Raw genomic sequence first — 25,000 nt, forward strand, 5'->3', positions numbered from 1 at the left:
CAGACGGATCGAAATAATGAATGAATGAACTAACGAACTAATAAATGAATGAATGAATGAAAGAACGAACAAATAAATAAACAGACAAACGGATGAACTAACGAATTATGAACTAGTGAATTAAAAAGTGAATGAATGAATGAATGAATGCATGAATGAATGACAAAATAAAAATAGGAGCGAAAAATTCATCACAAATAAATTTATTCGTCAAATTAAAAAAATAATTGATCACTAATTCACTCATTAGTTCATTTATTTATTCATTCATTCATTCTTTCATATGTACATTAAAATGAAATGAAAAGATATCAGTGAACCAATATATATATATATATATATATATATATATATATATATATATATATATATATATATATATATATATATATATATATATATATAACAGAAAAAACAAAGATATACAAAGAGAGATATATATATCTATTTTTACACAGACACTTTACAAAACAAGATTTCTAGAGAGCGTGGAGATCACACGCCCCAAAAAGAAATGCACTGAAAATATCCGCTCGCCAGGTTAGCTCAACAAAGCACGTGCCCATATATATTTGAACTATCTAAACATTTTCTATACACATTATCTTCTATTTCGCAGCTATCATCATATTAGTTTCATTCAAGGAAGTCTTCCATACTGCGATGACTGACCGGTTCCAGTTTCAATCAANCTGTGAGAGGAGCAACTTGATTTCGCGGATCTGATCGTTCTGTGCGGGTGTCCTGAAGGGCGCGGCCCTCTTGTTCAGTTCCGTACCGATGCCCATCAACAGGTTGTAACACTTTATGCTCTTGTTGTACCTTCCAGGAGTGTAATGATGATGAAGATGATGTGATGTGGTGATGAGGGTGATGGTAAATGAATGACAATGTTGTTAATAGTGAATTATATTAAATATAATAATTATGAACACTGCAGATGACGTTAATAAAGGGTAAGTGAAGAGAAACTGCAGAAAAAGATTGAAACAAATTTTAAGAAACTGTGAAGTACGAATTTCGTAAGTATGAAAACATTTCTTTGACGCCAGAGATACGTTCATACCCTGGCGTTGTATCAATTGTAATTATTTAAAAGCATCAAAATCAACATCATCCATTCAATTGTCATCCTATTTTCATTCATTCATTCATTTGTTAATCCAATCAACCCCTCCACCCATCAACAGACCTCTCCTCCCTAGAGATATCAATGCCAATAGATGATACATTAGATATTGTATCTTTAATGAGAGAGGCAAACGTCCTCAAGATGAAATTTGTGGCCTTCAACCCGGTGACTGTATAGCTTCAAAGAGTAGTATCAACAGATATTCAGAGCATGATCAATTTACATTATTACACGAGAAACTTTAACTGACTATTTTCAAATAATTTCACATTTGTTATGGTGATAGAAACTAATTACACAATAATTTGTCCAAATCTGTTGCTGAGATAATCTGACTGACTAAAGAGCAATTTGGTAAGAAAAAAAACATAAAAACAAACGTAATCAAACTCAAATACAGATTATTCAAATTCAAAAAGACTGGAAAATAACACAACAAAAAGAATTAATTTTTAAAAATTTCATCCAAGAAATGAAATGAAATGAACATCAGTGGACATATTTTAAACAGCGTGCAACTAACTCACAGCTCATATCTTCCGCCTATCAAACTGTTGATGATGGGCAGAACGGAGGCACATGTATCCAGTGTCCATTCGGCTCTGCAGCGTTTTATGGCAAGAATAAACATTACCAGATATAAATTTTACAACTGCAAATAAATCAACGACGAAAATTATAAAAAAGCACGGAAATAAAACGATAGAACGTACGGGTTCTGTAGTAGAAGGCTGATAACGTCTTGAAGGACTGCCTGATCGTTCATGGATGTCACCGAATCCAACGCCATCTATGAGTATGTAAATATTTTACTTACTAAATGAAATAAATAAAAATAATTAATTATAATTAGAAATAAATTCAGATATCTAATTCATTTATGTGTAAAGAAAAAAGGCTTTTGTTAGTTGTATTGTCACTCTCGAATAAAAATGAATAACAAATTTTTTTAAAAGTTCCAATCAATTTATCAAAAGTTTGGTATAAAATACATCGAAATCATCACTCAGAGCCCAGAAATTTTTAAAAATGAAAAAAATAAAACAAACAAGCGACGAACTTTGATATTTCCTCCACTCCTTAGAGTTTTGAAGACCTGCAGACTTCGATTCCTGCTGGAAAGGACAGAGAGGACTGCCTGGTGGCCACCGCCCACGATGTTCATGGCCTTCTCATCACTTATGCTCTCGGAAAACTGTCTCTGTACGCGTTGAAACAAAATAAGCAGTCATAACAGTATCATTAAATTAACCATAAAACGAAGTTAAACAACATTTAGAAAGTTTTGAATGAAAAAAAAAATGGTATTTGTAAAAAAACTTGGAAGTTGACATTTTAAATATATGTATGCGGAAATTAAAAGAGTGCAAGAAAATTTTATTAACGGGCAGAAAGTCCTCAATGATGTTAGACTTGCCAGGATCATCAAGGTTGTTGACAAGATTTGGAAGAAAACTTGGAGGAGGTTTCAAAGGAAAATCGTCTGGAGAAATTTTAGTGGAAAAATCGGATATTTTGAAGTCATCGTCGACACGTTTTGATTTGTTCTTTTTGTCATCTGAATTAGGAGCCAACCGAAAGTATCTGGTAGCAGGATTGTCGGCACTGTCGTCTTGTTTCGCTGTTGTAGATATTGTTGTTGAAAGATTTGTTGTTGCTGTGTTAACTGGTGCAGTGCTTGGTGCTACAGAAGTTGTTGCAGCTGTTCGAAAGTTTGTACCAGCTCGTGTCGTCCTAGGCGAATCTCTAGGCTTGGAATTTATTGGTCTTCTTAAAGGTTTTGTAGCTGTAGATGTTGATGACGTGTTGGTGGCTGTGTTGGTGTTGTCGTTTGAGGAGGTTTGTGTCGATTGCTTCTGAATAAACTGATGATTTTGTTTTAAGAAGTTATGTTGCTGCTGAACGAATGCATTCGTCTGTTTTAATTGATCTGATTCAATATTTCTCTGTGTGAATGAAATTTTGTTGACAGGCGAGGCTGCTGACTGGGAATTGGCGGAAACTCGAAAGCTGGGAGTTGTTTGGTTGTCATGCGTGCACGATGCTGCTGTCAAATGAATTAATTTTAAGAACTAATAAAGTAAATAGCGTTCATCGTAGAATTGTGAATAAGCAAATGCAAAAAAAATTCCATGAACACACAAAATACCTGAACTGGGTTGAGGTATGTCTCGAGCTGAAATATAAAACAATGGAATTACATACTAATGGGGAAAGGAATGAGTGATAAGCTAAGAAAACAGAAATATATACAATTAAACATCACATCAGCGTGACGACTGTTAGAAAATTATTGTGGGAATAAATTTAATAGAAATGAATAAAAAAGTTTGTAGAAGGGAATAATGAACGAACGTAATTCTCTTTTAGGGTTAAAGACTTGGTTATAATCAAGTGAAGAAACGTTCAAGGAGGAAGCAGGCACGTATCTCGCATCTGCACCATCCTCTTCTTCTTCATTATCATTTTCATCGGTTGCGTCATCGTCGTTGTTATCGTTGTCGTTAGTATTGCGCGCTGGTGTCTCGATGGAAAAATCGTTTGTTGAACCGCTTGAAAGTTTGTTAAAACATTTCACGGCTAGAATAATTTAACATTTTTCTATAATCTATTATAATTCGTATGACGTCAATAACACTACAAAGAATCAAATTAATATATGCAAAACGAAGCAGAGTTGTTAAAAACTGACATCAAGACAATATGTTTTGTTATGTGTGAACTACAAAACTAGATTGGCGATGAAATGGAGAAGTTGAAAGAACAGACATGAAGAAATAGTAAAAAATTAGTTATAAGAGTCTTAAAAAATGTTTGAAAATAATGTGTACCAGACATCAATTGATGTTGCACATAAAAATTAATGTAGGCTTCAGTGAGTGAGTGAGCGAGTGAGTGAGTAAGTGAGCGAGTGTACTAGAAGAGCATTAAATTTAACTTCCCCCTAATGGAAAAATTTGCAAAAAATTTTCTCAGATTTGAAGAGATTTAAATGTGTTGAAAAGGAAGGAATGTAGAAAGAAAAATGCAACGATTAACCAAAACTACCCAGCAACATTAGACACTACAAAATTGCAACCCTACGAAATCAACTAACCTCGACCTTTGAAAAAATGAATTAAATAACAAAGTTTTTCAATGGGAAACATATTTACAAGATAAAATTAGAACAGGGGTGGGCATAATACGGCCCATAAAGCTATTTTACGCGGCCCGCGAGGCCTTGTTCACTAAAAAAGGTCACCAGCCAGACATTATGACCAAAAAAGAAGCCAAAAATATTTAAAATTTCTCTTCCGGGTTGAAAAAATTTGCTATTTAAGTACATATACGGCTCTTCAAAGGTGAAATAGTTCTCAATGCGGCCCTCACAGCAAAAAATTTGCCCACCCCTGAACTAGAAGAACATAATAAAATAAGCCCATTGAATATGAAATTGAAGCAAAAAAATACTTTTTGTTAGCAGGGTCGTTATTTGAAGATTTCGTTATGAAACTTCGCCTCCGAGATGCACTTGATTTATTATAAAATTATTCATCACTATCCAATGAATTTCAAGCTGCCACTACTACAACTACTACTAATGATAATCAATACAAAATAAATAAACTAAAAAACCAAATTGATGAAAGTTAACTTAACAAAAAATATAACTCAATTTAATTATTTATGAAACGAAATGAGATATAAAAATTATTAGCTTCAACAGTCATTCAAGAAAAATTAACAACAAAAAATGTCATAAAATCCTATTAAGGCATTCAGATGGAGACCATAAAATTAAATAAAATGACGTTATAAACACCATGTGTGAAATACAACAAAGTTCCATAAATATGATAAAATAATTTGCCAGAACCAGACTTCACTTTTAAAAGCAAGCAAACAACAAACAAACGAAAGAACAAACAAACAAACGAAAGAACAAACAAACAAACGAAAGAACAAACAAACAAACAAACAAACAAACAAACAAACAAACAAACAAACAAACAAACAAACAAACAAACAAACAAACAAACAAACAAACAAACAAACAAACAAACAAACAAACAAACAAACAAACGAAAGAACAAACAAACAAACGAAAGAACAAACAAACAAACAAACAAACAAACAAACAAACAAACAAACGTAGAGTGCATGCAAGAGAATTCAAACAAACTTTTTATTGAAAGGACTGGTGTTGGACCCTAGATGATCTTGATCGAAGCAGAATGGTTGAATTTTCTTCAAAGTATAATATATTTATCATTTTAAAATAATTATTTTTATAAAAAATTTCATTATTTTGTTATGGAAGCACACGTAAAATCAAAATCTAGCTCTAAATTTCAAAAATTCAGCCCATAAACACGTAAAATAATTTTCTACTGGCTTTAAATTAGATGAAAATACATCAAAAATAAGTTGTAAATCTTTTTTTCGGTGCCTGACACAGAAAATAAATTAAAAGAAAAAATTTATTCTGATTGAAAATATAAAACTAACTTGAAGATCAGCAATAAAGATTGAAACGTTTGATTGATGGAATGATGCTCCTACCTAGTTAACAGTGATATAATAAAGATGTAATGTTTGTAATTTAACGTTTATAATGTAATGTTTGTAATGTAATATTTGTAATGTAATGTCTATAATGTACTACCATGTGGTGTACTGTGGTGGAGTGTATCGTTAGATTACTTAATAAAAAAATGTTCGCCACATCATAAAAAACAACATCCTCATCATCACACGACCAGACCTAACAACATAAGACATCATAAGGTAACACTACTACATACATATCCTAGCACGACGCAACCCATAGCAACATAAATATAACAACCCTCTTGAAGGCATATCATTTTACAGCAACCAGCCATACAAAAATTAATTCGAAAAATTAACTAAACATTTTTATTTTCATATTACTCCAGTAAAAGAGATGATTGAAAATTATTTTTAATCCTGAATAAATAGAAATCTCAGATGATTTGCTTAAGGATAAAACTAACAAAATAAAATTTGTCTCATAATTTCTTAGCGTTTATTATTTAAACATTATAATTAACTTAATCACTAAACTTATGGTAGTCACATGAAATGGTGTAAAAAGTTTTCAACGTATCTATAATTCAAAAATGGAAAAAACTTCCATGTAAAATACATCAAACCAATGTGCAACTAAATAATTTGGCAGTTTTAAATGAGAAAGAAGTTACGAGACAGACGGCCAACTGACCAGTTCATTCTGATAGACGACAATATCACCAGGCCTTCCCCAGGCTACGTTCACAGTGTCGAAACATACCGTAGGCTCCCAACCGTACACCTTCAAATAATCTTGACACGATGCATACACACACGTTCCATCAGGGTGTACAAATACTGTCCTGTAGTTATTTGTTGGTTTGTATTTGTTTGTATTTTTTTTATATACATTCATATGTATGTTTGTATGTAAGTGTGTGTGTGCGTGCGTGTGTATGTATGTATGAAAACTAATCAATGAACAACATAGAATTAAATATGCATCTGTAAATTATATGTATGTACATGCCAGCCAATGAAACATATGTCGTCCTGCTACGATGATAACAAATATACTCATAATAATAATGATAGTTTATTAGAAACAAAGGCAACATTTAACCCTTAAAGTTATGTTGAAAGTTAAATAGACTCAAGAAGTCTTATTTTAAACAACAAAAACATGAATATAATTAAATAGAAACAAAAATGAATGGGTGCTATAAAAACTAATCCTTAATAATTTAAGGCACTTCACTAAAATTTTATTAGATTAATCAACAACTCAGGGATTTCAGGAAGACTTAATAAAATCTGAAAACACACTGGCAGCAGATAAATACACACAACACACACACACAAACAAACAAACTCGTGTATATGGACATGTGTAGTGTATTACCAATGCAATTACAATTTCATTTATATAACAACTTTATAACTTAGATAGTGAGAAAACACCAACAACCAGTAGGTATATAGTTGGAAAGGGATGAGTAGAGAACATGAAAAACAACAGAATTGAAGAATTATTGCAGTTATAACAGCCAGTTGAATTTCCTCTACAAAATATGAAAACAAATTTGTGTTTAACATCCACGTAAAAGGAGCAAGTACAAGGATGATGATGTAATGGCCGGATCATGATATGTCATCCAGGCAAGTTGTTCACGCACAAATACTAGCTCAATTAATCAGTCTACGACTAGCCAGGAAACAGAAAATGATGACACAATTTACTTACATCACAATATACAACATCATCATCATATACATAATAATGTTTTGAGCGTGTACCGTACAACTGCAAGAAGGTAGCCAGTAAACATTTGACAACGCTATAGTTGTTATGCTAGTTGGGTATCTATCCAATGTCAAAATAGATGAAGAGAAACATACCTGCAAAAAATTATCTACATGTTCGTCCAATAATGATCTCAAAATGTAGTAATAGCCTTTTCAATAATATTACGAAATTACAAATTTATTAACGCATGCATGTAGTTGAAACATATGTGGGTGTGTGTGTGTGTACAGTAGTGTATGAGGATAAGCAACGTTTACATTTAAGCAAGAGTACATTGCATACACATGTACATACACGTGTACGTACACACATCAGATGCCATGATGATGATGATGAGTTCGTTGATGTATGTAGCGTGCGTTGTTGTGTGCACGGCTGATTAAAAGAAATAATTTGTGCATCAATGAACCCGGTAGCAATTGCAAAACAACATACATACAACACACATACAACATAATAACACAACATACACGCATGCTTAGAAATTTGCACACAGCATAGCTTCAATTGATACTGCAATGCACCACATGCCGTCAAGCTATTTACTACACGTGAGAATAAATGAGAAATGAAAAAATTCTTCTGCCTCAAATTACAAACTGAATAAAAAATGTTTCAACAAAAAAGTAAATTAACTTTTGTAAAAATAGTTATAAAAACTTCAATGAATGCAAACTTTAAACACTATCCATGATAGACATCGGATAAATTTAAATAACAAAAAAAAAACAACAAACAAATTGAATACGTTGACAATGCATCAGGGTACAAAGCAACAGCAAACAAACGAGCAAGCAAGCGTACATGGACCATTAAATCGAACCTAATAGGACCGCAGTCTCCATCTGTTGTGTCGACCATCTTCAACGTCTCCAGATCCCAAAACTTTACTGTCCTGTTCGGTGGTTGGATTGATGTGATGTAATGATGATGTCATGTGATGTAATGATGATGGGGTGGAATGCTGATGTGACGACATGACTATGTAACAAAATGACAGTCGATTCAAATGATAATATAATAAAATAATGATGATGTTATGAGATGATGTCCCAAAAAATTATGTCACGAAGTGAAGATTTAATAAAACGTTGATGCGATCAAATGGCAGTAGCTTGAAATGAATAATGTCAACAATGATGATAAAAGCCAAAATGATAAGAAGCCATATGATAAGAAAGTTGTATGGTAGAGATGAAAAAATGAAACAAGGAAAAATGTCTTGAAATATCAGGTTAGCACGGGGACCAAAACATGTTGTTCTAACTAACATCAGTCAAAACAACTTCCAGATAAAAATCCACTGGAGTGATGTGATGGTGTGGCCAGATAGAAAAAAAATAATTAAAAATATTCATTGCAATCATTAAAATTATGATTCCTCCTTGGTATTTAAATACTGATAAAAACGTTAGCAACAAAACATAGCAATAAAAATACCGCCTCTCTATTTATATTATGAATGTGATGTGTGAATTCAAGCCTCAACAGAAATTGTCCAAAATAAGTGAACCTTCAACACACACCTATAACCAAACAATCTACAAACACACACCTATAAACATACAAATGCAATCTACAAACACACACCTATAAACGTACAAATGCAATCTACAAACACAAACCTATAAACATACACATACAATCTACAAACACACTTTCATAAACATACAAATGCAATCTACAAACACACACCTACATATGCAATCTACAAACACATATCTATAGACAGACACACACAATCCACATAAACACATCTATAAACATACAAATGCAATCTACAAACACACACTTATAAACATACAAATACAATCTACAAACACATCTATAAACATATACATACAATCTACAAACATACATCCATAAACATACACATACGCAAACAAAATACAAAAACATCCATAAACATACACATGCACATACAAAATACATACATATATCCATAAACATATACATACAATCTACAAACAGACATCTACAAACATCTTACACATACAAGACATAATTAATTATTTACACATGACAGTCCACCGTGAGTATAAGCAAACATGTTGGCTTAAACCTAGAACAGATATTAATCTTAACCCAATAAAATTTAAAGTTAACAAATTCAAGAAGAAAAAGCTTAGCAAAGAGAACAGACTTGTCGCTGCCTCCAGTAACAAGGAGGAAGTCGATTGGATGGAATTCAACAGTGTTCACTGAGGAAAAGTTGTGTGGGAATTCCGCAATCTGTCGACCTGTTGACATATCCCATAACTGCAAAACAAATAGAATGGGTAGATAGAAAATTAGGTCAATTTCCTATTCAAATCAAATCCGCAAATAAAACTCAAATAAGAAGTTTCAAGTCAAAATACCTCAAACCATTTTTCAAACTATAAGTGGTTTATATGGTTGAGGAGATTGTGTGATTTTGAAAATATGAATAGGAAACAGCTGCAGAAGTAATCATATCATATTAGTTACTAACATTGCATGACTCACTGATTAAAATAAAATTTACAAATTTTATTTTATGCCAAACAATTCACTAAATAGTTACAAAAGTTGGAAATGCAAAATGGTAAACAATTTATCATGACGAACACACAAAAAGCAAAATCATAAAAAAAAATGGAAAAAGAATTGAACAAAAAAAATGTTCACTGACCCTGGCTGTGTTGTCATCACTGGCAGATGCAATCCATTTGCCATCTGGACTGAACCTGAGGTTGTTGATGGTGCCTGAGTGACCCTGTCAGCAAAAAATTGCTTCAACAGTAAATTCAAGCAGAAAGAGAAATTTTATTGAGCGCAACTGTGATCCTGCTTAAGTCATTGACATGCCAACAACTTTTTCCTCAATAAAATCCAATCTAACAACTTCACCCTGAAAATCTTAATTTTTAAATCATTCCTCCCACCTCCATTAAACAACAACCACCAACGAAAACATTATGTAATATGAATATTTTAAAAAAATATCAAACCACAAACTCTTCCCTGATACAATGTAACCAGCTGAACAATATTTAAATTGCAGCAAAATTTTAAAAAAGCACTCGAAATTATATTACAGATGGTCATTAGCTGTTTTCATAACTTATCTGGTCCCATTTAAAAAATATTAAACCCACATTAGGATCAACTTTCATATGAGAATCAAATTTACATATATCAGTGAATGGTACTGCCATGTTTTCATAACACTTAACTACTCTAAATAGATAAACAAACAAAAACTGTACACTAAATCGTGAAATAATCATTCAAAATGAAAACTTTGGAGTATCTTAAATATATGAATGATAGAAGATAGGGGATGAATATGATCAAAGATAATGACAAATTTGCACAGTACATGTGCATGAATATAATCTGTGAAATACAAAGCACATTTTTTTCTAAAAAATGACAAATTAGCACCACCTTGTATGTAAATATGCATCCCTTGCGCCTGAAATCCCATAACTGGTGGAAAAAAAGTTAGTAGAATAAGTCAAAAAATTAACTTGGTTGTTTGTTCACTTGAAATTAGTAAAAAAATAATTTAAAAAAAATATTATTTCCTTGTTCAATGAAAATAATTTTAACAAAGTTAACAACAAGACCACATTGAAACTAAATAGATATAAACTAAACTAAACTAAATAGATATAAATATTAGGAAAATACAAAAATTCAGATATCTTATGAGGTAAAAAGGTGATTAAAATGACAATTTAAAATTTTTTGCCTAGGATATATTTGTAGCCATCATAATTTATGAGCTGATTTAATTGTTGTACATGTACAAATTGTTTTGAGAAGAATAATATTGCTGTAATTGTTATAAAAATAATAATAGCTTGTGGCATCTATCACTCTCATTGTAATGGGATTAACATTTCTAAAATATCTAAAAAAAATTATAAAACCATCACAATCAACATCAATGAAGTACTAACAATACTGAACTGCTTAACTAATAATACAGCTGATAACCCTGTGAGATAGAATGACATAATAAAGTGCTTAAACAGTCTGTCAAGTCATTAAATCATTGATAGACCAATAAAGGTACAAAGCAATTAAATCCTGAATATAATAATGCAAGCATAACAAAAGAAATTGACATTAACACAATGGAAAATTTTGGGCAGCTCACATGGTTCAACCATTAACTGAGAGAATAGACTTTCACATGTGAAATAAATGCTGCTTAGAAATCAATCTAATCTTTTAACTAAACTATGGTAATTAATTTTGATAAGTATGTTTACATTTGTTTGTTTGCTTAATCAGTCAACCAACCAACCAACCAACCAACCAACCAACCAACCAACCAACCAACCAACCAACCAACCAACCAACCAACCAACCAACCAACCAACCAACCAACCAACCAACCAACCAACCAACCAACCAACCAACCAACCAACCAACCAACCAACCAACCAACCAACCAACCAACCAACCAACCAACCAACCAACCAACCAACCAACCAACCAACCAACCAACCAACCAACCAACCAACCAACCAACCAACCAACCAACCAACCAACCAACCAACCAACCAACCAACCAACCAACCAACCAACCAACCAACCAACCAACCAATCAACCAACCAACTAAACAACCAACCAAACAACCAACCAACCAACTACCAACCAATCAACCAACCAACCAATCAACCAATCAACGGACCTTGATGTTAGTATCCATAGAGCCACTTGCAATAATCTCTCCAAATGGATGGAAGTCGAGAGATCTCACATTGCACTTGTGACCAGAAAGTGTTCTCAGCACTGAAATGCATCCAGGTATGCAAACAAAATTCGATGAATTAATTAAAAAACAAATGAAAAAATGAAGGTTAATGAATGAACGAATGAATGAATGAATTAATTAATTAGAGAAAAACCCAGTGAAGGCTTATAGTAAACAAAAGTGTGTCAACATATTCACATTAATTAAATATCTAGATGTATTGCAAATAGCAGTTGCACAGTGAGAATGATATCAGTAATGAGGCTAGTGGTGGCCAGGTAATGTAATACCGAACTAAATATCCATACTAATAAAACACATGCAGTATAAATTAACTTCAAAACAACAAATAATAATTAATTTATAAACTAAACTAAGTAGAAGAACATGAAGTTGTTTATGTATCTGTTAATTTTATCCAGGTGTGAATAAGCAGGTACAAGTTATAAAAACTGAACTCAAATGCTTAATTCGTTTGATCAACTAAAAACCAAAACTCCCAACAAATTAATACAAATTATCCAAAAGAAAAAAAGAAAGGATATATGATACATGATATATATATATATATATATATATATATATATATATATATATATATCAATTACTATTAACCATATACATGCTATATAACGTGATAACACGACCCAACATGATAAGAAAAAACTTTCAATGCGTTGAATGAATTTCGTCATCATACAGATGATGAAAAATATAAAATGCTGGTCAAAATCACCAGAAAATTAAACCTCATAATCAAATAAAAGTGAATAAATTAATATTTGATAAATAATAATAATAAATAATATTTAAAGACAAAAAAAACACAAAAATGAAAAACAATAAAAACAATCCTGTACCCTTAGATGCCTCGAGGTCCCAGATTTTGAGAACACCCCCCTGTGAACCAGCTGCCACCAAGTTTTCTGTTCCATTGAATCGGAGGGATTCAACTGACGTAGAGTGGCCTCTCAAACTCTGAGGAAATATTAATAATAACTGTTGGTTGGTTAAGTCTTATCTATTTAAAAGTTAATTAATGAATGAATAAATAAATAAATGGATGGATGGATGGATGAATGTATAGATGGGATGGATGGATGGATAGATGGATGAATGAATAAATGGATGGATGGATGGATTGGCAAATAAATAATTTTTTAATTCTTTAAATGAAAACACTGAATTATTCTGAATTATTTTTACTCAAATTAATTTTTATGAAAAATATAACTATGAGTGGTTTTGTGCAAGTTAGAATGAAGAAAGATTTAGCATCTGGAGAAAAATATGCCAGAAGTGATTAATTATTGTTTAGGTTACTTCTTTAAAAAAAACATGGGAAAAAATATAACTCCTTCATAAAAAATAGACCCCGAAACAGCTGAGGTCAAATTAAAAAATAAACAAAAATGAAAAAATCGAGTAAAAGCAAGAACCTCACTGAATTATTATAATGATTATTATTATTGTTATTATTCGTATTGTTGTTGTTGTTAGTATTATTATTATCAAATCATTAGTAACATGTGAACACAAAGAGAGCTAGCTAATGTTGATTCATAAAGTTAAGAACAGTTAAGCGAAAACGTCATTCTTTTATTGAGTTAGTGAGCTGTAGACAAACAATTGAGATCAAGATAGGATCAAACCCTTATCAATTAAACGCATTCATTCATTGTTATACTTATCCTGACTGACTACTATGCAGTTACACACACAAGCATGTGACACAAAATTATAAACTTCTGAATAAACTACGGTAAAATGTTACTCATGGAAAAATATAACAACTCAATATTATAGCAGTAAATATAACAGATCTAAAATAAGCTTCACATAACAATCATTACCATCACGTAAATTATAAATATGCCTGGATGATACAACCCATCCCGTGCAACACATCAACAAGGTAGTAGTATTCTTAAATTACTTGAACATAATGGTGAACATGTTTAACGACAGGATGAACAACAGGATGAACAAAAGAATGAACATCATCATGAAGAGAGAGCACCATGAACAACATGATGATAAACACATATGCAATGATGAAACTGACAATGCATTTGCAAGTTCATGTTGGTGAAGTTAATGAAGTACTCAATGAAGCAATAAAAAGCAACTACAACAGAAAAAAAATTAGCATGGCCTTGACATCATCATCATCATCACCAGTGGCTAACTCACATCATCACCAGCAACAACAATCTAGCCAACATCTTTACTATCATCCAGTAATACACGAATTAAATAACATTATCATCATCATTGGTGCTAACATATTTTTTTTATAAAATTTCATCATTCAATCTTCCTCATCATCGTCATCATCATCAAGCTATTTTATTAGTGGAACATCATCAGAGTCTCTAGATATCAAAACACATTCAAGGTAAAGTTTATAAGTAACATCTCACCACATCGCATCACATCTCATCTCATCACAACACATTACATAACATTACATTACATCACTTCAAATCACAACACATCCCATTACCTCACATCACATTATTCACATCAGAATCAAGGGCACTAAACAAAGAACGAAGATGATACATTTTTATTTATTATAATCTATCTTCATAAGCACCTTCCTATACTTCCTCTCTACACTGTATTACAAACAAAACACTTTAGCAGATGCGTCTAAACCTTTACTATCTTTTAATAAAACCTTTACAAAAAAAAACATGATGAACATTTTTAGCAGCAAATCACCTTCCTTACTACTACTACTACTATTACTACTACTACTACTACAACTGTTATAGCTAGTGCTATTACAACAACAACTACTACTACTACTACTAATAATAATAATAATAATACTAATACTACTACTACTACAACTACTGCTACTACTGTTATACCATTATTACTACCGCTATTACATTACTACTGCTATCTTATCATCATCATCAAAAACAACTTTTTAATATCATCATCATCATCGCCTACTAGCGCAACAGGTAAACAAGTGTTATTGAATTAACCCATCTATCTGGGGTGTATGATGTAAACTTAAATTAATACATGCACGCACACACACACAAACACACACGGACACACACCCAGGTATATGTTATATGTGAGTGAAATTTATGTGTGCGTGTGTTTGTGTGTGTACGTATGCGTGTGTGTGTGTGTGTGTCGATAATATAATCAACTCAACAAATATAGAGATTAAAAAAACTAAAAAAAAAGAAGAATTGAAAAATTTACTGATTAAAAAAAGTTTAGTACCAAATAATTTATTTGTTTGTTTGTAAAAAATTGGGTTGATGCATAACTTCAAGCCAAGAATAATCATGGTGAATTGAATGTGGAAAAGTTAGCATAGAACATCATTTACTTTTCAAACATTTTAAACAATTATGTTGTACAGTTTATTTATTGTGAGAATTTAAAATATAATGATTCAAATGTCTGTCACCTGTCATTATTAATCACTAATTATTATTGCTCTAACTACAATAGTTGTTCTACATGTAATTGATTAATAATTATAACAAAAGAATAATATATTGACTGATTGATAATAAAACAAATATTTATTTAATCATTGGTTAACAAATTGAACAAAATAAGATAATCACTACTATCATCATCATAACCAAAGCATTTAATCAAAACCACACAAAAACTAGTTAAATATTTATAAATAAATGTAATATATATGCATGAGATGGTTATATCCATGGTTATATCTTTCAAAATAATAAACATTATTAATCTGACCAAAAAAAAATCAACCAAGTTATATAATGATACTATATAATAATATACACAAACTATTATCAATGAAATAAACTCAAAACAGAAAAAAAATTAATGAAATAAATTTTTAAAAAAATATATACAACAACAACAACACACGTTTAGACGACATTTTCCCCGAGATCAGGGGTTGCCGTTTGGCTACCTATGATGAAACCATTGTCACTTCTGTCATCATAAGTAATTTATTTGGCTAATTTTTACGCAGGACGCCCTTCCTTATGCAACCACAGTTATAAGCGGTGGGCCTAGCCTTTGATGATCCAACATCACTCACAAGGCAGTGAGAGTCAGTTTAATGTCATAACCAGGACAATATATATTTTAAAAAAATATATACCAAAATAAAAATCTTATATGGAAAAAATAAATTCAACAGACCAGTATACAGTTTGTTTTCCCGATAGCAAACAAGTTGACCTTCTTATCCTCCCCTCCTGTGGCCAGCACCTTTCCAGATTTGTGCCCAATCGACAAACAATTCACCGCACCAGCATTTGATGGGAACTCCTCTATCAAGTCAATTATCATCGTTAAATAGTATTACAAAGTGTTATGTGGGTGGTGTGGTGGGTGATAGAGGGGGTATGCAGATGATGATCAGCACTGAATTATCAATTTATCAATATTATTGGTGGTTAAAGTGTGATGAAGAAAGCATGCATATTATATTATCAACAATGAAATAAATAATGATGATGTGATGTCATTTGATGTTACATGCCTTTCATCACCGAACAAAAACAAATTAATAGCTATGTGGTGTCATATGGTGTGACATAGACTATTTTTAAAAAGTGTTGGACTATCAAGCAATAGTTTTTATAACTCCAATCAAGAGTTTATATCTTTTACAAATAGAAATCAAACAAATGAAATTCTAAAAAAATATGACACTAACGCAACTTCCAGGCTCGTTTGGTGCTCTTGGCCATATCTGATTTGCCCAGAATTTTGCTATTAAATTAAGTTAATTAAACCAGTAGAGCTTGCTTTTAAATTGCTTGTCTACGACGGTTAAGTAGATGGAATTGGTGAATAGCTTTTTTATATTTATCACATCAAACAAGGTGTGGATGGTATCAAAATTTTTACCAAAAAAATGTAAACTTCAATATAATTTGGATATATTAATAAAAATTATAAATTAGTTTTATTTATGTTGTTTATATAATTTATACATTTTTTTACTTTTAAAGATTATTTTCTATTTAATTTTCTGGATAAAAAATCAAAATATGTTTATTTTATTGAATAAACTTTATTTAAATCTAAAAGATTTTATTAAAAAAATTACTAAATTGTAAACTTGAAATTGTTTTTTTAATTTTTTTAACTCTCTAACTTTTAGTTTGAAATTTTGTTTTAACTTTTTAAAATTTATATATAATAATTATAATATATTATTATTATACAATAATTAAATGCCACAATTACAAAGACAATAATGATTTAAATTTTATGATTAATTAATTAATTTTATTTTTAATATGAAAAATTAGAACATTACGATTACTACATTGATGATTGATTGTTGAAATAATTTGTTTTGACAAGAAATCAAATTAATATTAAAAATAAAATTAATTATTGAACATTATTTTGGTTATTTACTTTATTTTTTATTTAATTTATTATTCTTTAAAGAATTTATTTAAAATTAGCATTAGTTTTAGTTTTTTGTTCAGAATTAATATTAATATTAATAAATTTTAAATTAATTTATTAATTACAGCTATTTGTGTTATTAGTTATTCTCAAGTTATTTACAAAAAATCATCTACACATTTGTAGAAAAAAGTATATTTAAGATTAAAAATATTGAAAATTTTTTAAACTAGTTAAATTAAATAAAAACCACCATCATTTCAAAACCGCAAAACACCAAAATAAACTCAGGTTTAAACTAACTAAATGGAGATGTTCACTTCGTTTGATGTTTGTTGATTTTCATTTTAAATTTTAGTGATGTCAAGTTTAGATAGATGTCAAGGTATTTGGAACCGCTAAAAACATTCATTACCGATATGTGTCGATCCATATAATTAGAAAAAATTAGTAAAAAATTTTTATTTCAATTCCTATGATTAACTCAATGGACTCTATCTATAAATTTACATTTTGTTTGTACATATTATCAGAATACAGTACAATTTTGAATCAATTCAATTTACATATCAAGGAAAAGTAATACAGTGATTGTTTTACCAACAGCACAAATTTTTGTGTTTCTGTGAAAAAAGGGCACTATGGATGTTTACATTTTTTTGAATTACTGAAAATATTTTAAATAATTCACATTTAATAACAACTATCGATTTTACGTTATATTTTTACTCAAAGCTTTATAAATTTGATTTTCATTTTAATTCAATTTATATGAATCACATATATCAAATCTAAGCCTAGGGAATTATTTATACAATTTCCATAAAATAAAATAACCAAGTCTTTATCGGTTTTCGTTAGATTGTATTTATTCGGATTGTGTTGAATCATTCGGTTAGTTAATTTGCGGCACTTAACATTCACACCGCATTTGTACGAGCGAGCGAACGAACAAATTGCGAATTTTCTTTTTTTTACAGTCTCGCCTGGTTCGTTAAATGAAAAATGATTGAAATTACGTGCAACGACCGTTTGGGAAAAAAGGTTCGAATTAAGTGCAAGTTAGTTAATTGTTTTTTTTATGTTATTTTAAATCCTACATTAGATAATTTGTTAATTAGTGCATTGAATTCCTACATAAACAACCTAAAAAAACCTAACATTTAGACTTTTTAGAGGGTTTTAGGTCCTAACTAAACCCACATGATTATCATTATGTAGTAGACACGTAAATATGAATAACGTAACTAAATGTGTAGAGTATGAATTTATTTTTATATTTTTAATACATTATTTTAGGATTACTGTATCCAATCGTGTATCCGCATTATTTATTATTATTATCAACAATTTATTAAGTGCATTATAAAATTAAAATTTCTCGAAAGCGCTCTTTATTGTAAATGAAATCAGTGAAGGTCAATAAAGTACAAATCGATAAAGTATTTCTATGTCAAAATAAATATGTTTTTAAGTTCCTCTTAAAAATTAAAATCATCAAGCTTTAGTCCAGGCATTCCTAGCGATTGTGGAAGATTGTTCCAGGCAATTGGTCCTGGCACGGCAATATTTCTAGTTGCAGTTTGTAGTTGAGTAGTTGTCACTGCCAGTAAGTTGCCATAGTCTGATCTCAATTTTACACCTGTTAAAGAAGCTGGTTTTTTAAAGATTTTATTTACTAGATATACTGGTAACAACTTGTTCATAGCCTTATACATGTTGTATGTTGTAATATATATATTTAAAAAAATATCTGATCAGATCAAATAGAATTTAATTAGTTGATATGATTAATTGCTTTAAAATACATTATTTCTTTAATAATGATATGATTATGATAATATTTGATAAGGGTTATTGTAAAATGTAAAGAAATGCAGGTTATTAATTGAGTGAATGAAAAGAAATCATATTTAGCCTTTGAAGATATTGTGTGAATATCATATTTAGCCTTTGAAGATATTGTGTGAATATCATTTGTTGTAAAAAACATGTTATCACCTTAGCCTAAGTTTTGTGAAAAGTTCTAAATTTGTTAAATTTTACTTAAAATCCATAAGCACATGTTAACTAGGGCAAAAAGAAAAGTTGAGTACACATGTGAGCAGAAGGAAATTATTTTTGCTGTTTTTTATTGATATCTCAATTTGAGATTTCAGCTATATACAGCTTAAATATCTATTACTAACTAGTATCAATGTTTGTGAAAAGCGGTTAACATGTTCAAACTTGTCACAAATAACAACCTGTATAACAATATAATACATAATATAACATCCTATAATAACACACATACAAAATACATGTGTGTGACAGACATTTTCCTTCATTGTGCATGACAATATTATTATTTTATGAGGAAATGTTTTGTGATCTTGATGTAATGGTTGGATCTCAGTTTTAATGCTAGGTTTGAAGTTTTAATACAAATTTAAATGATAACTTTGGTTTAAATTTTAGTCCTGACGATACCATTGGAGATTTGAAGAAGTTGATTGCAGCTCAAACAGGAACAAGGCATGACAAAATTGTGCTCAAAAAATGGTCTGCATACTTTTTTCTTGTTCAAGAGTTACTGAATAATTGTAAATCTTTTTAGATTGAAACATTTTTTCCCATATCCTTTCAGGTATACAATATTCAAGGATCATGTGACACTTGCTGATTGTAAGTTTTTGCATATTTAATTTTTTATATTATTTAATCATGAGGTGTTTTATTTTTTTTGTTTGCAGATGAGATCCACGATGGCATGAATTTGGAGTTGTATTATCAGTAATCACCACTTTTTCATCATCATTTATTTGTGACAGTTACATTTGTATTTTTTTTTCATGTAAAATTTTTATCAATGATTGATAAAATTTATTTCTTATCAACAAATTCTTCAAATAATACAATGAACAGTTATAATAAAGGTCTAAATTTAACTTGAAAAACTTTATTGTTGGTGTCCTGAAATGATCATTATTATTGATCCACTGAAATGAATTGATGGTTAGAACATTGTTTATAAATTTTTCACAGGTTATTCATTAGTTTTTTTGAGAAATTTGTATTTATTCAATTCAAGCATTTTCTGATAATGTTCAACTTTTGATTTCTCAACTCTGCCTTGTGATCTAATCAAGATATCACATGCGAACAATCTTATGTCTCTTGATTCGTTCTCAACTTTTTCATCTGATATTTCTGGGTAGTGTTTAATGGCATTTAATTAAGGTAAATCAACACGTGAAGAAGATGAACCTGTCATGTCCAGTTTTTTTACAGAGTCATTATCAACTATTCTCTCATCGTTTAGTTCTTCCAAAATAGGCAGAACTGTTTTTATCTTTCTGAAATATTTGATTTATATGCTTCTTTTATATTTTTTATATCTAATGTGAATTAAAATAGAGCTGCAATGTTAAATGGATGATATGAATTGTAGTTGAAAATAATGTGGTACCTTATTGTCTCTTCATTACAGCAGGGGTTTTTTGCCATGTTGAAGATTTGAAGAGATTTCGGTAGAAAGCCTGTATATTTTATAAGTTGAAATGTGTTTTTAGTTAGTTAAGCCACTCATAACCGTCACAGTCACCTACTTGGGTCTATTGTTTCGATGCAGTTATGAGATACATCTAAAAAGAACAAAGTTCCTAAAACATTTAAATTAGGTATTTTCTTGATTTTGTTGTGTGCCATAGTTAAAAAAGTTAAATGGATTAATCCACTATCCAACAGATGATCCATGCTACTGATCAAATTCTGGGATTAATTAAATCGTTATGATTATCTTGCGTACTTTTCACTACCAAATGATGAATTTATTTTTTACATGTTGTAAATATAAATGAGTGGTAAGAGGGCTAGCCAGTTCAAGTCCATCGAGGCTTGTCAAATCTTCTCTGTCTAGTCTCATATGTGTCAATTCATTTAAACTCTTCTCCCTAGTTTTGAGATTTTGAAAGGTGTTCTATTTTTATTACATTGAAAAATGGCTTATTTTTATGATAAACTCAAACCATTATTGACATGTAAAGAATGAAATAATTGATATGATTAACATTGTGAATGAAAAACTTGATAATGAAATGAAATAGGAACAGCTAGCTATAAATAACTTATAAATAACAATAACATGTCAGCTGCCTGAGGGCTGTCACCATCAAACATTAGGTGGCGGTTGCTAATCAAATCAAGTGTGATTCTCTTATCTGGAAAATTTTTCAATTGAAATTTTTATGCTATAGCTAATTTTTTTGTTTGATTATAACCTATTATAATTTAATTTAATGTTGTTAATTATGTAACAAAAAAACGAATTCTATGTTTTTGAAAAAATAAAACAAGTGATTGATGTCTTACCCATTGGCCAACCTTTTAACGCATTAAAAATTCTCGTCCAAATAATTTTAGCGTTATTTTAGTTGTAATTTTTTATATAAGATGAGTAAAAACAAAAGTTTAAAAACAAAGCGTTCCAGACTAGGTGCTGCAAGTTTTGGTTGGGATGTCAATAGCAACCTGCCATCTAACTGCAAAGACAGATAAATGCTTCTTATAGTTTTACCCATAGATATATATATCCATGGATATCCTCTGATTATCTTATGTTTAACTTTCTAACTATATTTCTTTTCTTTTTTATTCTATATATATGATTTTATATTATCTTGAAATTTTATTCTGAATGTTCCCTTTCGAGGCGTTTACATCATTCAATTTTATTTTAGTTGTTGCGGATGTCATTACACCTTGCGATTATCTGCAACAATGAAAATGAACGTAACATCTATGGCGATCATGCTTCCAGTAAGTTTTATAATGGGAAGAATGGCGCGTTATGGTCTGGTGGTTAAGGTGCTTTGGTGTTGTTTCACAGTGTTTCGCCGTGTTCTAATATGACAAAAGATCCCCGTCTATCACATGCTTCGTTGGTTATGCGTCGTTTAGCATGTTTTCATAAACGCCTGTGTGTTGTTGATTACTCTGAACCTAAAAAGAGTGTAATAGACCTTAAATGGCAATTACAAAACCAATCAATCAACTTATCAATCAATTTATTTCCAAAGCGCCATTCCCGCGATGTTAACAACGCCCCTCAATGAATTTTACAAACAGATAGATCATAAGATCAGCACTGCAAGTATCGGAGACGGTTGAGAAGAGAAAAAGGATGAGAAGAAAAGAAAGAGATAGAGATAGAGATATCTAAAGAAAATGGCCAAATTTCTATTGTCTAATAGAAAACGTTTTTACTTATTTGAAGTTATAGTTGTATGTTTATAAAAGTATATTTCGATATTTTGTTAAAAAACAGTTTTTAATAGAAAAAATTTGCCAAAAAAGTAGAATGATTGTCTGAGATTTGTTAACAGATTATTTATTATGAATGCCGGTTTAATTATCTATGAGTTTTACTGATTTTTAATAGAAATACTGCTCACAACTAGAAGACATTGGCCCCCGGCTCCTCTAGATCAGCCACTGGACATATATATGGAAAAAGATAGGGGCACGAGCAGCAGAGTTGAAAGCTTTACTTAATTAAATGATAGTATATTTGCTTAAATGATAGAGTGATTTGATTTTTGATTTCATATGCATAAATGAAAATATGTTAACATTGAACATCGTTTTCTATTATTCTGCCTACTTACAACGGCCCCTCAAGTCTCACCAGCACGAAAGATAGACTTAAAACGTAGATAATACCTACATGCTAATTCAATGGCAGTAGAAGAATGATTAACTTTCGACCCCATAGTCGAGAAAATAATCTATCGATGTATGAAATTCCATGTGGGATTTTATGCAAATAATTGACAATAAATAATATGATATATTTATATTTATGGGTATATTAAATTTAAATCGGTACACAACCATATAAATGAAATATATATGTACACAGCAAACATGTACAAATTTTCAAGAATTCATCATTCGTTTTACACTGACTGTTAGATGCACCATATTTTTTATTTATATTGTATGTAGGTTTCGTAGGTTTTGGTATAATATTTATTTATAATATATGTACGTACATTGAATGTAAAACTCGCATACACATTTTATTAAGTACATGACTTCCTTATTAATAAGACGTAAGTCGTCTGCTGTATTGTATATTATATGAGGATAATATCGGCTTATTTATTATTATCGAGAATTTCAATTCCAAGTAAAATACAATTTATAATTTTATATAATTATAATAGTTATACAATAATATTTAATATGATTTTATAATTTTTTTAATTTATGGTATGAAATCCTGAAATGCTAAACCCTAATACATTAAAAAAGTTTAACTTTAATTTAAATTTTAAGCTATTAAAAATTGAATATTAAAGTAAAAACTATAAAAAAAGCTAAACAAAATAAAAATTAAAGAATAGGTATTTGCCAATTAAAATTAAATGCTATTTTATTTGCATTTTTGGACATATTGGACACAACTCACATAACATAAGAAAAATAGGGATAAGATAACTACTAACTAGGTTGTCAGTTAGGTGAGAGATTAGTAAAGTTTAGTCATTAGTGTTAGTTAGTTAGAGGGTAAGACTGTTAGAGACAGGTTTGGGATTTCAAAGTTTTTTTGATTTTAAAATTTAACTGACAAAAAATATTATCTTCTCTCTCTGTAGCAAAATAAAATAACTAAAAATATAAAAAATCTATTTCTAAAATTAATAAAAAAAATCCTAGTATTTTTAATAATAAAATAATAATATTATTAAACATAAATATAATTAGTTATCACATGAAAAATAAATTAAATTTAATTATTATAACTTAGAAAGTTTAACAAACTGAAATTAAAAAACCGCTACTAATAAAAAATTTTTATTAAAAATTAAACTGAAATTTTATTTTAATCTGACTGGTAAGTGTAATAGTAATAGTAACACATATTCATGTTCAGCAGCATTGTATTTCCAAGTGTTACAACATATATTAATTTTTATATAAATGAATAAATAATTAAAGAATATGAATAATAATATGAATACTATTAGTGAATAAATATTTGAAATTGGTAAAAAATGTATTTAACTTCTGTAATTTTTTACAAATTTTTATTGTTTTTTTTAGTTATGGTATTTTTTCTTTCTTTAAGTAACAAGTGTCAAGTCAAGTGCATTATAAAAACAAGCAAATGAGTTGCACTTCTGACTGTGATGAAGATGACGAGTTCTATGATGCCTGCGACCTTACACCCAACTCTAGTGTTACAAGAATTGAACTGAAGCACGAAGAAGGAAAGGATAGGTTGGTTGTTTGGACTTTAGCGTAACTTCTAAGAGTAATCTTTTTTGCACTTAGTTCATTTTGTTTTTAACTTTTTTTACTTATTTTATCTCTGTGTCTCTGAGATTTTTTTATTTATTAAAGATTTTTTGTCCAAGGTTTTTTTTTGAAAAA

At 30.0% G+C, this 25,000-nt stretch overlaps 3 protein-coding genes across 3 annotated transcripts; 1 reads left to right on the forward strand and 2 right to left on the reverse strand.

The window, feature by feature from the left end:
- Window positions 1–5,581: 5,581 nt before the first annotated feature.
- On the reverse strand, window positions 5,582–16,504 carry HELRODRAFT_77943 (hypothetical protein; the record flags this gene model as incomplete). Its single annotated transcript, XM_009018243.1, has 9 exons — window positions 5,582–5,677; window positions 6,360–6,510; window positions 8,278–8,349; window positions 9,598–9,713; window positions 10,108–10,191; window positions 10,866–10,907; window positions 12,125–12,225; window positions 13,048–13,165; window positions 16,355–16,504. 9 exons carry the CDS (start codon window positions 16,502–16,504, stop codon window positions 5,582–5,584), a joined length of 930 nt encoding a protein of 309 aa, XP_009016491.1.
- A 2,082-nt stretch (window positions 16,505–18,586) lies between these two features.
- Window positions 18,587–20,360, forward strand: HELRODRAFT_156862 (hypothetical protein; the record flags this gene model as incomplete). Its single annotated transcript, XM_009018244.1, has 4 exons — window positions 18,587–18,642; window positions 20,042–20,125; window positions 20,211–20,248; window positions 20,317–20,360. 4 exons carry the CDS (start codon window positions 18,587–18,589, stop codon window positions 20,358–20,360), a joined length of 222 nt encoding a protein of 73 aa, XP_009016492.1.
- A 249-nt stretch (window positions 20,361–20,609) lies between these two features.
- On the reverse strand, window positions 20,610–21,271 carry HELRODRAFT_171517 (hypothetical protein; the record flags this gene model as incomplete). The annotated part of the gene is made up of 4 exons (XM_009018245.1): window positions 20,610–20,773; window positions 20,831–20,919; window positions 21,033–21,102; window positions 21,172–21,271. The coding sequence occupies 4 exons, from the start codon at window positions 21,269–21,271 to the stop codon at window positions 20,610–20,612; spliced, it is 423 nt and encodes a 140-aa protein (XP_009016493.1).
- Window positions 21,272–25,000: the final 3,729 nt, after the last annotated feature.

This window comes from Helobdella robusta, assembly GCF_000326865.2.
Source record: "Helobdella robusta unplaced genomic scaffold HELROscaffold_21, whole genome shotgun sequence".
In the NCBI taxonomy this organism is placed as follows: Eukaryota; Metazoa; Annelida; class Clitellata; order Rhynchobdellida; family Glossiphoniidae; genus Helobdella; species Helobdella robusta.